General features: G+C 34.5%; 1 protein-coding gene across 2 annotated transcripts in view; it reads right to left on the bottom strand.

Annotated features, from left to right (window-relative positions):
- WDR70 (WD repeat domain 70) overlaps positions 1-17,427 on the bottom strand; it is a 382,013-nt gene that overhangs the window by 114,668 nt on the left and 249,918 nt on the right. For both annotated transcript variants that reach the window (XM_051990074.1, XM_051990064.1), the window contains exons 12-13: positions 16,079-16,163; positions 14,364-14,502 (exon numbers count right to left, since the gene is read on the bottom strand). In XM_051990074.1, the coding sequence (XP_051846034.1) occupies positions 14,364-14,502; positions 16,079-16,163 (224 nt within the window). The remainder of the gene's footprint in view (positions 1-14,363; positions 14,503-16,078; positions 16,164-17,427) is intronic.

Here is a 17,427-nt window from a genome sequence, read left to right as displayed (position 1 = left end):
ACTGGGGATACAAAGACAACAATAAAATAGCCGCTACTTTTGAGGAGTTTATATTCTATAGGAAAAACAACATATAAACATATAAGTAAATTCAAAGTAAATAACAAGTGACATGGAGAACGGTGCTTACTAGTTGTTGTTGTCCTTCATTTTCGAAGAGGACCAAAATGACATCACTGTTAAGAGTCGAATTACAATGTATTCCATGTGGCTGATCAGACCAATATAAGCTTGGAGTGCTCTGCCACAGATTGGACACAAATAGTCCCTATGAACATTTGAGGTGGCTTCTCTAATTTTGGCAATCTTGCATTTCTTCTGGGATAATTTCATTCTGCTTTGCTCACAGAACACAACACTTTCTCTGATGAGGGCACACCATGCCGGGAGGTCCTGTGCCAGTGTCTCCCATGTCATACAATGCATATATTTGGCATTGCAACAGTGTGGCCAGCCCAGTGGAATTGTGCTCTCTGCAGTAGAGCTGGAATGCTTGGCAGTTTAGTTTGAGAAAGCACCTCAGTATCTGGTCTCTTATCCTGTCAGGTGATCTTCAGAATCTTCCTAACACAATTCAAATGGAAGCATTTCAGTTTCCTGGCATGGCGCTGGAACACTGTCTAGGTTTCATAGGCATACAGCAATGAGAGCAGTACAATGGATCTGTAACTTTCAGTTTGTTAGTCAGTCTAACATCTCTCCTCTCCCATACTTTGTTTTGAAGCCTCCCAAATGCTGAGTTAGTTCTGGCAATGCAAGTGTTCAGTCTTATTATCAATGTGGATATCCCTGGAAAGTATACTGCAAGATAAGTGAACTTATCCATAGCATTCAAAACTTCACCATTTATGTAACTGATGGTCCCACATATAGATGGTGTCCTGTTGGCTGATGGAAAACCTATGTTTTCTTAGAGTTGTTAGACCATAATTAGCACAAGCAGCAGAGAATTGATCCATATTTTGTTGCATTTCTACTTTTGAGGCTGCATTAAGTGCACAGACATCTGCAAACAAAAAAGTCATGCACCAACACTCCCCCCACTTTAGTTTAGGCTTGTAACTTTTTAAGTTGAAGAATTTACCATCAGTGTGGTAGCTGACTTTGATTCCATGTTTGTACTAACTGAAGGTATTTGACAACATGATTGAAAACATCATGCTAAATAAAGCATAGAAGCAAGCACACAGCCTTGTTTCACTCTACTGATGACTCAAGAGATTGCCCATTGTCCAGAACCCAGGCAAGCAGGCCATCATGAAATTAATATACTCTACTGATGAACTTCTCTGGGCAACAAAATTATGACATAATTTTGCATAAGCCCTCAAGACTGACAGTATCAAATGCCTTGGTCAGATTTATGAATGTTGTATACAGGCCTCTGTTCTGTTCCTGGAATCTTCCTTCTTTCCTTCCTTTCTTTTTCCCTTCCTTCCTTCCTTCCTTCCTTCCTTCCTTCCTTCCTTCCTTCCTTCCTTCCTTCCTTCCTTCCTTCCTTCCTTCCTTCCTTCCTCCTTTCCTTCCTTACTTCTTTCCTCCCTTCTTCCTTCCTTCCTTCCTTTTTTTCTGAGGCAACTGGGGTTAAGTGACTTGCCCAGAGTCACACAGCTATGATAAGTGTGTCTGAGATATAAGTATCTGAGACAAGATTTGAATTCGAGTCCTCCTGACATTTGAGCTGGTACTCTATCCAATGGGTCACCTAGCTTCCCCTATCCCTCGAATTTTTCTTGGAGATGTCAGGCAGTAAACACCATATCAACTATTCCTTGGCCTTTCTTAAACCATACTGCTCTCAGATATATGATCTTTTTCTAGGTGTAGGGTCAGCCTATTAAGTAGGACTCTGGCAAGAATTTTGCCAGAGACCCATCTGTGATTGTCACAGGACAATCTATTCCCTTTACATTTATAAAGATGGACAATGGAGGCATCCTTGAACTCCTGAGGCAAAACTTCTTGCCATATAATTTCAGTCAGCTTTTGTATGAAACCCCCCTTTCCCTCCCCCCACCCCCCCACAACCTTGCAAATCTCAGCTGGAATAGAATGCAGCACCCAGCATCTTACCACATGAAAGCAGCCTAATGGCATTCTAAACCTCTTCTTCAGTTGAAAATTCAGCTAGGGAGTGACTGATTTTAATTTAAGGTAAACAGTCAATAGCTTCAGCATTCATCGATGATAGCCTGCTGAGAACACTATAGAAGTGCTCAGCCCATCTCCTCAAGACCACATGTCCTTATCACTAATCAGTATGGTACCATTGGCACAGAGTAGTTGAGATATACCATAAGTCTTTGGCCCATAAATAGCCTTCAGTGCATCATAAAAACATTTTGGATTATTACTACCATCTGCCTTTTTACTGAGCCAAGACTACTGCATCTTTAAGTTTTGATTGTATTTTACTTTTGATGGAATGCTACCTTTTTAGAAATGGATGAATTATCCTGATGGTACAGCCTGTGGAGTTCTCATTTTTCATTTAGCAGCTTCTGAATTTCCCTATCATTTTCATCAAACCAGTATTGATATTTGTGAATATTCTGACCAGAGGAGCAAATGAATGCTGTACACCACATTTTTGAAAGCTGTCCACTACTTTTCTGCTCCATTGTTGCCAACTTATTCTCCAAGTTGCAGCAAACTGTTCTCACTTAGAGAAGCATTCTGATCTATTGATATAATTCTTCTAGTAGTCTTTTTGCTTGGGGCCACCACTTTTGTTGATTAATACCTGAAGCAATTGGGTAGGGTCTCCTATAGGAGATGACACTCTTTTATTTAGCTGCAATTTCTTTAAATCATCTGGCTTAATTTATAGGGGGGTTAGAGGAAGTGAATAGACACATTTATATTAGGGAAAGAGGTGAAGAAGGGAAGGAAATAAGCAACATCTGTGTGCCAAAGTGCTGGGGATTCAAGAAAGGCAAAAGACAGTACCTGCCCTCAAAGAGCTCTTTGAGGGCAGGTACTGTCTTTTGCCTTTCTTGTATCCCCAGCACTTAGCACAACGTAGTAGGCACCTAATAAGTGTTTACTGAATGACTAACTGATTTTTAACATCCTCAGCCTTATTCATGTTATTTTACTACTATCATTAAAGATTGAAATCAAAGAAATTTCAGGGTCACTTTGTATTTTTGTTTCATGGAATGTAATCACTAAAGAATTTCTCATTCAACAATCCACTAAACAGATAAAAAGTCTTCACTCACAAACTAAGCTAGACCTCAGATAACAGGTACAGTCTGTCACTGGGATCATTCTTGAAACCTTTCCAATGTGGTAGAATCCAATAGGACTTCTGCTTTGTTGACACAGATTTGAAAAACCCAGAGACGTTTCTATATTTCATTCAAGTTTCCTGCAGAACACCCTCAAAACAAAAAACAATCAATTTTCTTGCTTATAATTTTTTGAGGATGAGAAATCTAAAGTAAGAATATTTTTGCAATTTACAATATTAACAAATTCTAAGATGGTAGGGAGTAGTGAAATAAGGATGCCATAAAAAAGAAAAAGAAAAAGTGAATCTAAAGAATTAAAAATTAACTGTGGCTTCCAAAATGACATACTAATTCTGATATTTCAAAATATGAGACTATTAACCAAATAGCTACCTTACACAATCACAAACAAAATTTTAAAAAAATATATATTTTAAGTATTTCTCATTCTGGTTACTTTCTGTTTTTCCCATTACACCTTACTATTTTGAAAGTTCCCTATTCCTCTGATTGTGGTTGAAGAAAATTTCTTTTCATAATTTTAGATGAGTTTTTAAAATAATTGATGTAAAATAAGAGAATTAAAACATTATTAAAAGTGATAACTTATAAAGTCAATTATTAGAACAAAGAAGAAGGAAGAGGAAGTAGAGGAAGAGGAAGAAGAAGAAAGATGAGGAAGAGGAAGAGGAGAAGAAAGAGAAAAAGGAGGAGGAGAAAGAAGAGTAGAAGGAAGGAGGAAGGCAGAAGGAAGAGAAAGAAGAAAGCCTGGAAATTCAGCAGCTAGGTTATATTTTGGAGTTCATCCTAGATAGGAAGCCAAGAACAATAAATAAGGTGGGAGTTAGTCAAGTACTATTTGATTTACACATTCCTGAGAATTAAAATGTAGAGAAAGAAATATTTTTTGATTTTAGAAAATCCACTTTATAAGATGTAGATAATATCCAAGAAACTTTAATATAATTGTACAATATATACAAATGTCCCAGATTATGTGATCTGGGTAAGTCACTTAACCTCTAAGCATCCTTGGCAACTTAGTAAGACAAAGAGTTGCCTATTGGTTAATTGATGGATTTTCTCACTAGGAAATCAATGAAATTAAAGGTCATATTTTTCCTTATCCACCCCCATCCATACATGTAGATGTTATTCTATAAAAAGAGGAAAGATTTTCTTTTATATTTAGATGTTTCCCATTTAAGATACTCCTAGAGAGCAGAAGCTATCCTGATATTGTCTTTAAGTCCCCACTGGTGGACAAATGTCTTCAAACATATCTTTGTCTCTCCAGGGTTGAACACAATGCTTTGTTCTGAAAAAAGAACCAGAATGGAGAAGATAATAGAACTATACTGGTTAATATAAGCTGAACAGGCTTGAGGACACCATTTCTCTTCCACATGCAATCACACAAAACACCAAATTTTATTAATAGCAAAATAAACAGGTACTTTTCTTTATACAAGTCAAATTGTTACATATGAAGCTAATATTGTGGGGTATAGATTTTCCTTAAAAGTATAAAGACTATCTGACTCCCTTGATGATGAAAACATATACTAAAATAAAAGAGGTGATTCTTGGCCCATTCAACAATTTATCCATTCTTACTGCATTCCAAGGAATGCATTTGTTTGTTTTCTTACATTCCAAGAAGATTTAAAACTTGAGACAATAGGCCAAAGGAGCAGTTTAAAGCCCCTTTAACAAATCACTCTGCTAAATAAACAAAAACTGGTCTGTCTGATGGTAGAGAAAAAAAACCAAATCAATGATGAAAAAGGTTGCTTTAAGGTATGTTTTTCTTTGCTCTCACTAAAAGAACACCTCGATTTATTTGCTAAAAAAAAAAAAAAAAAAAAAAGGACCTTATCATCTCTTTTTAAACTATTTTGAAATGCCCAACAGTTTCTATTCTTTTCTATGAATAAATCTTGTAAGAATCTAGCAATCATTTCTCAAAACTATAATTTGGTAAGTCTACCAAACTTATACCAAAGCATTACTAACAGAAGTCACAGCAAAATATAAAACTAACATACAAAAGTGATACGTTTGTACAACATACATGTCACTCCCTAGGTATATGTCCTAAGGTGGCTTATTTCCTTAAATTACATTAATAAGGTCAGGATCATAAGTTCAGTCCAAATCAGTTGAGTTTTATTCAGATTTCACACTGACCAGCTATTATATATATTTACATATATATGTCACAAAGGAGATCAGGTAAAAGAAAACAGATGAATGAAAACAAACTCACTACGACTACCATAACAATCCAAGATTCTCCTCTGATCTATCTATCATATCATCTTTACATGCAGAAAGTATATTAGCATTATCAGCCTATGCTCCTAGGAGAGCTGTTTGTATATTTTGAAAATGTATGCTGTACAGTTAAGAAATAAGCAAAAGTAACAGAGACAGCTTCCTCTGATACATATTCACAAATGACACCCTAAATGGTCTAGGGATGGCTTAGTGGATACCTTTATTACACATTTGTATGAAGATGAAATTGTGGTAAATGAAAAGTTCCATTCTGCTTCTAGTTGTTGCTAATCATTCTGATTGTTAATGGCTGATAATCTCAGCATTAGCTCACAATTCTGTCACTGCAATTTAGTAAAATCTAGATAGTTATTCTTACTGGGTTATTTTTAAGCTATAATATTGCCTTGACTTTATTAGTAGTTTTCTGCTAATACATTTATTTCTTAGACAGAAATAACAGAAATGGGGGGGGGGGCAGCTAGGTAGCACAGTAGATAGAGCACCAGCCCTGAAGTCAGGACGACCTGAGTTTAAATCTGGTCTCAGACACTTGACACTTACTAGCTGTGTGACCCTGGGCAAGTCACTCAACCCCAGTTGCCTCAGTTTAAAAAAAAAATAGAAATGGGAAGTCATTATGTAGTATCTGTTTATGAAATCCAGTTGAGTGACATTTTATACTTAAGTGATCATCCTAATGTTTTGGAAATATATGAAATAAATACTTTATTTCTAAATAGAGGCAAAAATGCAAGAAATCTCTGCAATGAGGTAAATAGCTAAAGCATAGACCAATTCAAGTTTTGCTTTAGTAACTTTACAAGATGGGAAAATATTTAATGATATAAAAAAGGCATTTTTTTGATAGTTTAGTTTATAGAGAATCAACTAAAAAACTGTTAGAAATAATATACAAAGTTAGCAAAGTTGCAGGATACAAAATAAACCCACATAAATCATCAGCATTCTTATATATCACTAACAAAATCCAACAGCAAGAGATACAAAGAGAAATTCCATTTAAAATTACTGTTGAAAGGATAAAATATTTGGGAATCTCTTTGCCAAGGGAAAGTCAGGAATGATATGAGCAAAACTATAAAACACTTTCCACACAAATAAATCAGATCTAAGCAATTGGAAAAATATTAAGTGCTGTTGGATAGGCGGAGTGAATATAATAAAGATGACAATACTCCCTAAACTAATCTATTTATTTAGTGCCATACCAATCAGACTTCCAAGAAAATATTTTACTAACCTAGAAAAAATAACAACAAAATTCATCTGAAAGAACAAAAGGTCAAAAATTTCAAAGGAATTAATGAAGAGAAAAGCAAATGAAGGTGGCCCACTTGTACCAGATCTATATCTAATTCATATCATAAAGCAGCAGTCACCCAAACTATTTGGTACTGGCTAAGAAATAGAGAAGTTGGTCAGTGGAATAGGTTAGGTTCACAGAACAAAACAGTCAATGACTACAGCAATCTAGTGTTTAACAAACCCAAAGACTCCAGCTTTTGGGATAAGAATTCACTACTTGACAAAAACTGCTGGGAAAAATTGGAAACTAGTATGGCAGAAAGTAGGCATAGACCCATACCTAATACCGTATACCAAGATAAAGTCAAAATGGGTTCATGATCTAGGCATAAAGAATGATATTATAAATAAATTAGAACATAGGATAGTTTACCTCTCCAATCTGTGGAGGAGGAAGAACTTTGTGACCAAAGAAGAACTAGAGATCATTATTGATCACAAAATAGATAATTTCAATTATATTAAGATAAAAAGTTTTTGTACAAACAAAACTAATGAAGACAAGATTAGAAGACAAGCAATAAACTTGGAAAACATTTTTATATCCAAAGATTCTGATAAAGACCTCATTTCTAAAATATATAGAGAACTGACTCAAATATATAATAATTTATGCCATTCTCCAATTGATAAATGATCAAAGGATATGAACAGACAATTATCAGATGAAGAAATTGAAACTATTTGTAGCCACATGAAAATATGCTCCAAATCACTATTGATCAGAGAAATACAAATTAAGACAACTCTGAGATACCATTATGTGGTGATCTGTTCTTCTCAAAACACAGCCAGGTGATAAAAGTTCAGATCTTTTATTATCTCCAATATAGCCCGGGTAGCTTAGAGGTCTATCTCTCTGCTTGGTTCCAAGAGCTCCCTCCAAATATCTCCAACTACAGTGGTGTGAGATGAAGATGAATCTGGTTGTCCACTGAACTCTCCACTTGTAGCTTTATCCTCTGAAAACTCTTCTTCTGCCACCAGCCAGCCAAATGGAAAATATTCTCCTGAATCACACTTGCCTTGGAGAGAGGACTTCTGGCGTAATTCCGCTGAAATCTCCCAAAGTGCTCTATGTTTGTACCAGAGTGCTCTTCTCCAATCCAGCTGAACTCTCTTCTGCCACCAGCCAGCCAAGTGGAAAATATTCTGGAATAGCTCTCTCTTCACTGGCCTTATATGTGAATCTTCTGAGAGAATGGGATTATGGGTTTTCTCCCATAGTGCTCTCTGGCCCAAAGAGCTTTAAGGGAAGTGTGAATTCACAAAGGTACAAAGTTTACTTTGTGAAGCTGGCATACTTGTGAACTCCAATGAGTAAAGGTGCAAACACAAGCATTGTACTAATTAGTTCTACTTAGTACCCTGTTTCAGGTTCTGGCCCAAAACATCTTCTTGTAAGATCAGATCAACTCTAATTAGTTAGCAGTTTGTAAAGATTCCAACACCATTACATACTTGTCAGATTGGCTAAGATACAGGAAAAGATAATGACCAATGTTGGAGGGGATGTGGGAAAACTGGGACACTGATACATTGTTGGTGGAACTATGAATGGATCCAACCAGTCTGCAGAACAGTTTGAAATTATAATCAAAAAGTTATCAAACTGTGCATACCCTTTGACTCAGCAGGGTTTCTACTGGGATTATATCCCAAAGAGATCTTAAAGGAGGGAAAGGAACCCACATGTGCAAAAATGTTTGTGGCAGCCCATTTGTAGTGGCAAAAAACAAGAAACTGAATGGATGTCCATTAGTTAGAGAATGGCTAAATAAATTGTGGTATATGAATGTTATGGAACATTATTGTTCTGTTAGAAATGACCAGCAGGATGAATACAGAGAGAACTGGAGAAACTTACATGAACTGATGCTAAGTGAAATGAACAGAACCAGGAGATCATTATACATGGCAACAACAAGACTATACGACGATCAATTCTAATGGATTCTCTTTTCAACAATGAAATGATTCAAACCAGTTACACTCGTTCAGTGATGAAGAGAGCCACATCTACATCCAGAAAGAGAACCACGGGAACAGAGGGTAAAATACAACATAGCATTCTCACTCTCTATTATAATTTACTTGCATTTTGTTTTCTTTCTCAGTTTTTCTTTTTCTTCCTTCTTGATCTGATTTTTTTGTGCAGCAAGATAACTCTATACAATATATACATATATTGGATTTAACATGTATTTTTAATATATTTATCATGTATTGGATTATCTGCCAACTGGAGGGAGGAGAGGGAAAGAGGGGAAAATTTGGAACAAAAGATTTTGCAAGGGTCAATGTTGAAAAAATTACCCATGCATTATGTTTTGTAAATAAAAAGCTTTAATAAAAAAAAAATACATATTCAGAGAGACACACAAACATACCCACAATATTTTATCTGGTAATTTAGTCAAATGTCTATTTCTATCACAACTTTATACTGTTTAGTTACAAGACATAACAACTTTTTTTTTTTTTTTTGGCTGCAAAATGTTAATCAATGCAGTTCAGTAAATATGCTGACATTTTATCCAAGAAATCCAAAAGCCATGGGTATTGTTAAATTACTTAACAACTTTTTTTAATTGATAAAACGTATGCATAGATAATTTTTCAACACTGACTCTTGCAAAAATTTCTGTTCCAACTTTTCCCCTTCTTCCCTCCACCTCCTCCCCCAAATGGCAGGTAGTCCCATACATGTTAAATATGTTAAAGTATATGTTAAGTGTGGGGAATAGATAAGGTGAAGAACTTACAGGAATGTATGGATTCTTTTTCTGTATTTTATTATTTCTGTGTCTCCCCTATGATTTGCATAATATGTGCAGGATCATATCTACTTGAGCCTTGGCCAGCTAGAAACATATTTACTTAACCTGAGCTGATGATATTTATTGGTATTTGACATTTATCGATATTTAGTCTATTAGCTGAACCACTGTCTGCTTGATTAATCCTGAAGGCCTGACTTTCTGTTTCCTAGAAATCAGGAGATTTCAGGGAAACAGAAACCTTCCATTCCAATCTCCCCAAATAGCATCAACCAATTAGATGCCTCCCCCTCCTCTTCTCAATGCTCTCTTACTTGTGATGTAATTTCTTGTATAAAAGCTATATATCTTTACTACTTCTTTAGCCCTCCTACCGCGAGCTTTCTCTTTCTTATCTCGTGATGGGACGGCTCATCCTCTGGAGGTTTTCAATAAACAACTTTTCTGCCTTCTACTGAGTCATCTCTGAGTAATCATTTTGGGTAAGGGTCTTCTACATCCCTCACATTAAGTATCATATATGTATACATATTTATATAGTTATCTTGCTGCACAAGAAAAATCAGATTTAGAAAGAAGGTAGAAATAACCTGAGAAGAAAAACAAAAATGCAAGCAAACAATAACAGAAAGAATAGAAATGCTATGTTATGGTCCACACTCATTTCCTAGTATTCTTTCGCTGAGTGTAGCTGGTTCTGTTCATTACTGATCAAGTGGAACTGATCTGGATCCTCTCATTGTGTAAGAGAAACATGTCCATCAGAATTGATCATCATACAGTATTGTTCTTGAAGTATAAAATGATCTCCTACTTCTGCTCATTTCACATAGCTTTAATTCATGTAAGTCTCTCCAAGCCTCTCTGTATTCATCCTACTGGTCATTTCTTATAGAACAATAATATTCCATAACATTCATATACCATAATTTATTCAGCAACTCCCCAATTGATGAGCATCCATTCATTTTCCAGCTTCTAGCCACTACAAACAGGGCTGCCACAAACATTTTTGCACATGTGGGTCCCTTTGCCTTCTTTAATATCTCTTTGGGATATAAGCTCAGTAGTAACACTGCTGGATCAAAGGGTATGCACAGTTTAATAACTTTTTGGTTTTTTTTTTTTTTGGTTACTCAACAATTTTAAGTTCTCTACTTAAAACTCTTATAGCTTCCTATGACACTGTAAACTACATAAATATAAAAATACATGGACATACATATTCAAGGGGCAGCTAGGTGGCATAGTGGATAGAGCACTAGCCCTGAAGTAATCAGGAGGACCTGAGTTCAAATCTGATCTCAAACACTTGACACTTCCCAGCTGTGTCCTGGGCAGATCACTTATCCCCATTTGCCTCAGCAAAAAAAAAGAAGAAAAAGAAAAAAGAAATGCACATTCACATATATATTTAAAATGCAGAAAATTCTGAATTATGTTACAATTTCTTTCCCTCTATTTGCTATCCACTCTATTAACAAGCCTGGTTTAGAGCTATCTTTTCATGATGAGTAGAGATTCATGATATTGACATAAACTGCTATTTGTTTCAACACTGTAAATTAAAGATATTCTATGTAAGATTCAAGTTCATTTTCTGAAATGCACATTTAACCTTTTCCATGATATATACAAGACTAACATAAAGAATATGCACAATGCAGGTTATCTGAAGATACCATACTCCTTAACACCAAGTTGTTTAGAAAAACTTACATCAAAGAAAAGCTTTCTGAGGAACTATTGAATATATTATAATGTTTAACATTAGATACCTTGGAAAAATCAGAAGGTACCTAAAGCAAAGAAAGAAAAATGTTTCCATGTTGTTTTCTGTTATGTTTCTGCTGTATCTTCCTGGAACAGAGCTGTGGGCTAAAAGCCAGATATTAGTCTCTGGTCTTCAGGCCTCTCTGCTGCGGCTAGAACAATCCACAGCTGAAACCAATCAAATTTTGACAAGGCACAGGTGTAGCTGAGCCTAATGGGTAAGGTTCATTTTGACATTTTTGGGTTGTCAATAGGACCTATGATCCTATGATCCAAATGTATAAATCATTGTTTAGCCCATGAGAAGTCCTGACAGAATTAAACTCTTAGGAGAAAGAAACAGAAGCTACAAAGGTGCCAGGGTAAAAAGGCACACAGAGGCAATATTCATAGGAAAAAGACAGGTAAATTATCAAAAAAGAAAATGTAGAATGGGTAATAGTTTATTAATTGGGCCTTAGTTTTTTTTTTAAGTGAAGCTTCATATCTACTTTTGTTGAATTTACAATTCTCATTGAAATTTCAAGTGAAAAGGAAAAAGATGGTAACTAAATAGCAATCATCATTAGCAGAAATTGTTAATCACTAATTGTAAATTGTAATTAACCATAAATTATAAATCATTAACATTTGACTCTGCCAAATTAATTGATTAGAAAAGTAATTAAATAAGGATGGCTAGAGCACCAGCCCTGAAGTCAGGAAGACCTGAGTTCAAATCTGGTCTCAGATACTTAACACTTCCTAGCTGTGTGACCCTGAGCAAGTCACTTAAACCCAATTGCCTCAGCAAAAAAAAAAAAAAAAAAAAAAAAAAAGGTAATTAGATGCACATAAATTGGGGAATAACTAAATTATTATACATGAATGCAATAGAACATAACTGTGCTCTAAGAGACAACAAATATGAGGAATATGAAAATCAAGAAAAGATTGATATGACTGAATTTAACAGTCAAGAAAATAATATACATAATGACTGCAATAATGTAAATGGTAAGAACAATTAAAAAATCAAAAGTGAATGCAGGAAAATCATAAAGTATAAGGATGGTTCCAAAGAAGAAAAATGAGAAAATCCTCACTCTCTTTATGGATGTTCACATTTTACTCCCTGGCAGAGACAGGAAGTCAACAAACGTGATATACTGCATACGTTTTCAAATTTTATATGTCAATCAGTTTTGCTGATTTTTTCTCTTTCTCTTTTTTCTTTTTTTTCACTCACTTTAAAAATATTATTTATTATAAAGGATGGTTCTTTGGGAAACTGGAAGAGAATAGAGACTAAGAGAACTTTGATATAAAAAACAAAATATATCAATAAAAATTTATTTTAAAAAAAAACAAGTCACTCAGGATGTAAATTGGTCACATCATGAGCCTTCATCTTTCCAACAAATAGTATGTCTCTTCATGCTATGGAACCTCAGTGCCTTTAAAATACTTCCATTTTTCAACATTCTTTTTCTCAGTAGTAATTTGACAAAAAATAACACTAAACAATGTTGAAATGTACAAATAAGTGAAAGTTATAGTAGAAAAAATAGTCAACTTCTTCTGGAACAACTCATTAAAATAATTTTATATTTTGAAATTTAAGTTAATGTACTCAAAAGTGCTTTTCTTAAATGTCCAGTGTTATAGTTGGCTCCTGGAAAAACTAAAATATTGTTAGTGTTAGAACACAGCAAATTATGTCACAAGATTAGGATTTACAAAAAGTTTGCTTACTTCCTCTACAAGTTGAAAGAAAAATGTAGTTTCAAACTTAATCACTGCAAATACACACACACACACACACACACACACACACACACACTCACTCAGAGTACTAAATAATTATAAAGGATTAGTAGAACAGTTTTATTAACAACATTCTAAAAACATTTGTTCAGTTGTCTTCACTGCTAAAGCTTATAATATATTACAACTGTTTACAAAGAACTGAAAAAGCTTGATTAAAGTTAATATAAGTATTATTTATATAAGTAGAGTTAATGGTAGAGGAATTTACTAAAGAGCTGTATACTACATTAAAAATATATAAATGCAAAGTTCTTAATTGGTCCATTTTATGCTCTTTTGGAAAAGTGCAATGGCCTGTTTTATTAACTAAATAATAATGTAAAATAAAAGTGCTGTAAAGAATGTGAGAATTGCTTCTCCTACAGTATTCCAACTATTCTTGCTAAGAGTTCTAGTTTCATAACATATTCTAGCTCTTCTGGGAATGCCTGAGAATAAACTTGAAGTTTTCAAGTCATTGAAATTATTTCTAACATGGTAAATTGCTAAGTAAAAGTTGAATGAACCCATATTGAGCCTTCGAAAATAGCTAAGTAGCTCAATGGATAGCGGTGAATCTGGAGTCAGAAAGACCTGAATTCAAATGTGGTTTCAGACACACACTAGTTTTGTGACACTGAGCAAGTAACTTAACTCTGTTAATCCACTGGAGAAGAAAATGGCAAACCACTCCAAAGTCTCTGCCTCTTTAAGAAAACCTTATAAATAATATGATTCATGGAGTTACTGAGTTGGACACAACTGACACAACTTTGAGCTTTTATTCTAAGACAAAACAAGCAATTAGGGACACACAAAAAAGTTCTGCTAGTCTAGAACAACATCCCTGCCTTTGTTACCCTTTGCATATATAAAAATTTTATTCCTCTCCTTTGCAGTTATTCCTCAATTTAAACCCAAACAGACACACCCTAGGAGGTTGCCTTCCTGGAGCAGGCTGAAAAGAATAGTGATAGCCATAGTGGCACCACATTCAGCAAAGTCTTTCTATATAGCAATCCCTTACTGCCCAAAATGCCCCAAGTGCCTAAAAGGGAAAGCCCATTGTTTAGACATCTTATTATTATACCAAGGGGGGTATACTAAAAATAGCAAAAGATGCTTACTATAATGCAAATTTTATTTCAATAGCAGAAGTAAAGTAAAAGATACATACTGCATTGGTGACATCTATTTCATATACTTTATGGAATGTCTGACGCTCAAAAAAGACAAGCCTGCCATTGCCACCTCCCTTCTTAATAGATGTTCCAGTGACCAAAAGCTTATCATCTGGACTGAAGCAGCAATCGGTCCTGAGGAGAAACAAACAGTTGCCATAAGCTTTTGAAAAGGTCATGGTGTAGTTATTATTAATAGAGCAAGCAAAAGACTAGTAGTTAATTCCTAAGTCTTTTCATCTTTATTTCTGAATTTCGGCTAGAAACAGAAAGAGGGAGAAAAAAAAGATCAGATTAATTTTATGACTAGACTCTATGATATTGGAATTATTTTTTTAGTCCAATTCCCTCCATCACCAAAGCTTTGAATTGGTCTTGCCAGTTGCCATTAAATGAAGTCCAAACTGGATAGTTATAGATGGCTGTTATTAATAAATCTTGATATTGGAAGTCTGGTTGTATAAATAATCTGCAAAACACATGCACACAAATACGTATAAATCTTGACTTCTGGAAATTTATGGTATGATCTAAACTGCACAAACAGTATTATTGGTAGCAATCTTGTAAATTGTGTACATATTAAAATATGGGATTTTTTTAAAGATGAAAACTATAAGGTATTTCTATGTACTTTTAAAATCTTGCAGCTTTCTAAATTTGGTAATTCAGTTTCTTTCAACACTAATTTCAGTGAACATCAATGTAAAATTACATCTCTATAGTGATAGACCAATCTGGCACTGATCTAACCACAGAGTTGGAAGCTCAAATCCTGGTTCTGCTGCTGATTCACTGTGATAATCTACAAAACTATTTTAGTTATTTAATAAAATGAATATAATACCCATTCAAACTGAGAATGCTATGAAGAAGTAAACGTTACAAATGCTTGGTTGAGAAATATTATGTGTAAATGTATTTGCATAATAAGTATTAGAATTAAAATCTATTGTAAGGAAATAAAATATATACTATATAATATTAGCACATATATGTGTGTATTCGTCTCTCTTTTATATATAAAATTAATTAATTACTTTGGGAAATGAAGTCTAGCACCCGTTCCCCACAGGAGGCAGCTAGCTAGGTAGATAGAGTTCTGGGCCTACAGTCAGGAAGACAAGTTCAAATCCAGCTTCTCACTAGCTGTGTGACCCTGGGCAACTCACTTTGGCAAACCACTGCAGTATCTTTGCCAAGAAAACCTCATAAAGCTCCAAGAAGTCAGACACGGCTGATAACTGAAGAAGCATGTAGAGGTTTAGTGACATGTCTGTGATCACACAGCTAAAAGTGTTAAAAGAACCCCAATCCAAATCTTTTTGATTCTAAAGCTGGACATTTTTTCATTAAGCAAAAATGCTTCTGATATCTACATTTATACACACTTATACTGACACATATATTTTAGTATATGTTCTATTAAGAGATCCTTCTATTTCTTTCTTTCAAAACTACCTCATACTTTAAACTTGCTCACATACAAAAATAAGAACCTTCAACCCTGACTTTTCATTGTCCAGAGGATAAACTAAAAAACAAAAAGTGTTACAGTTAACAAAAAGAGGCCAGACATAGGAGTGCTGTGCTAAATCCCCTTCTTTTGGATAGCCTAAATGATAAATAATGTAAATAATCCCTAATTAGAAGAAACTTTGTATTTCTCTGCCAACTTTAAATGCATCATGTACAAAGATTAGCCACTTACATTGAGAAGAAGGTAGGAAGATTTGAAGCAGAAAAAAGTGGTTTCTTAAATTGTCGGATGTCCCACAGCTTTAAAGTATCATCCCCTGAAAAATAAATGAGAGGAAAAAATTAAAAACAATGTCCAGTTTCATGACTTTAAAAAATTGTTCATACATGTAAAATATGTATTATTTTTCTAATGCATTTGTTTAGGAGAATGGACAGATAGGTAACTCTTTAGTAAGAAGATATTAAGACATTACTTTCCCATTTTTAACAGTATCTATAAGATAAAAAGAAAGCCTCCAACAAGTGCTCTCAAGCCTGATTTTCAAGCAGATGTGTTTCTCCCCAGGGCATTTCTGCAGGACATCCTGCTTTCTTCAAAAGCTCTTAATTGACTAACCATCAGGACTAAAATGCAGTCCAACTCCTCATAGACTCTCTCTTTCCCTAGAAAAGTGTGGCTAAAGAAATTCATTCAATAACATTGATAACAATGCTCCTAGTCAATCCTCCTCCACAATGCAACTATTATTTGTTGCCCGCTAGTGTACAGCACCTTTTCCTAGGTGTTTTAAGAGTAATGAATTTTTTAAAGTGTCACATTCTTATATTTCTATCAGGCTACTAATTCCTGACTAGAATGACAGATGGAACTTATACAAGAAACATCTTTGTTGGTCATGTTCCCTAGTGCCTACAGCTGAGACCTGCTTCATCTCCCTCATGTACAACATGGAATTTGCATCAGATGCAAGTGAAGTGAACTGAGATTCAATAAAAGTCTCCATTCCCTCACCAGTGATCTTTTCTTTGAAGTTCAAAATTTGGCAGGTATGCTGATGAACAACTGGTTGGATTTCCATCTGCTTTTATTGGGTTAGATCCAAAAAAAAAAAAAATTCACAATGGAATATTAACCTACTGCTTCTATTCTTAACAAAAAAATTACCAATAAGACCACAACCTGCAATCTACAGAAAAACATTAATCTTTCACTAAATAGTTCAGCTGGCCAGGCAAAAACTAGAGACAGAAGAGTGATTACAATATTCTGAGGACTACTGGTTGAGTGGACTTACATTGTGAAATTATACAATAATACAAGTATTTATCAAACCACCAAGATGTCTATTTTTAGGATGAACAATAGGAAAGAGAGAAAAGTGTATAATAATTATTTTAGTGATCATTCTAAGAATTATCATTAAGCATTTACTAATATCAACATGGCACCATACTAGCTTTTTAAAGATTTTAAAGACTTGTTTAGATGTAGTTTCTTAACATAAAGTGCTTATAATCTCGTGGAGAAAAGAAAGAAGAAATATATGATATGATATTCTATATAAAAAGTTCAAGATT

The sequence above is a fragment of the Antechinus flavipes genome, chromosome 1 (genome assembly GCF_016432865.1).
Source record: "Antechinus flavipes isolate AdamAnt ecotype Samford, QLD, Australia chromosome 1, AdamAnt_v2, whole genome shotgun sequence".
NCBI classification, from domain to species: Eukaryota; Metazoa; Chordata; class Mammalia; order Dasyuromorphia; family Dasyuridae; genus Antechinus; species Antechinus flavipes.
The sequence above is the reverse complement of the archived record's forward strand: the minus strand, read 5'-3'. Positions and strand labels throughout refer to the sequence as shown.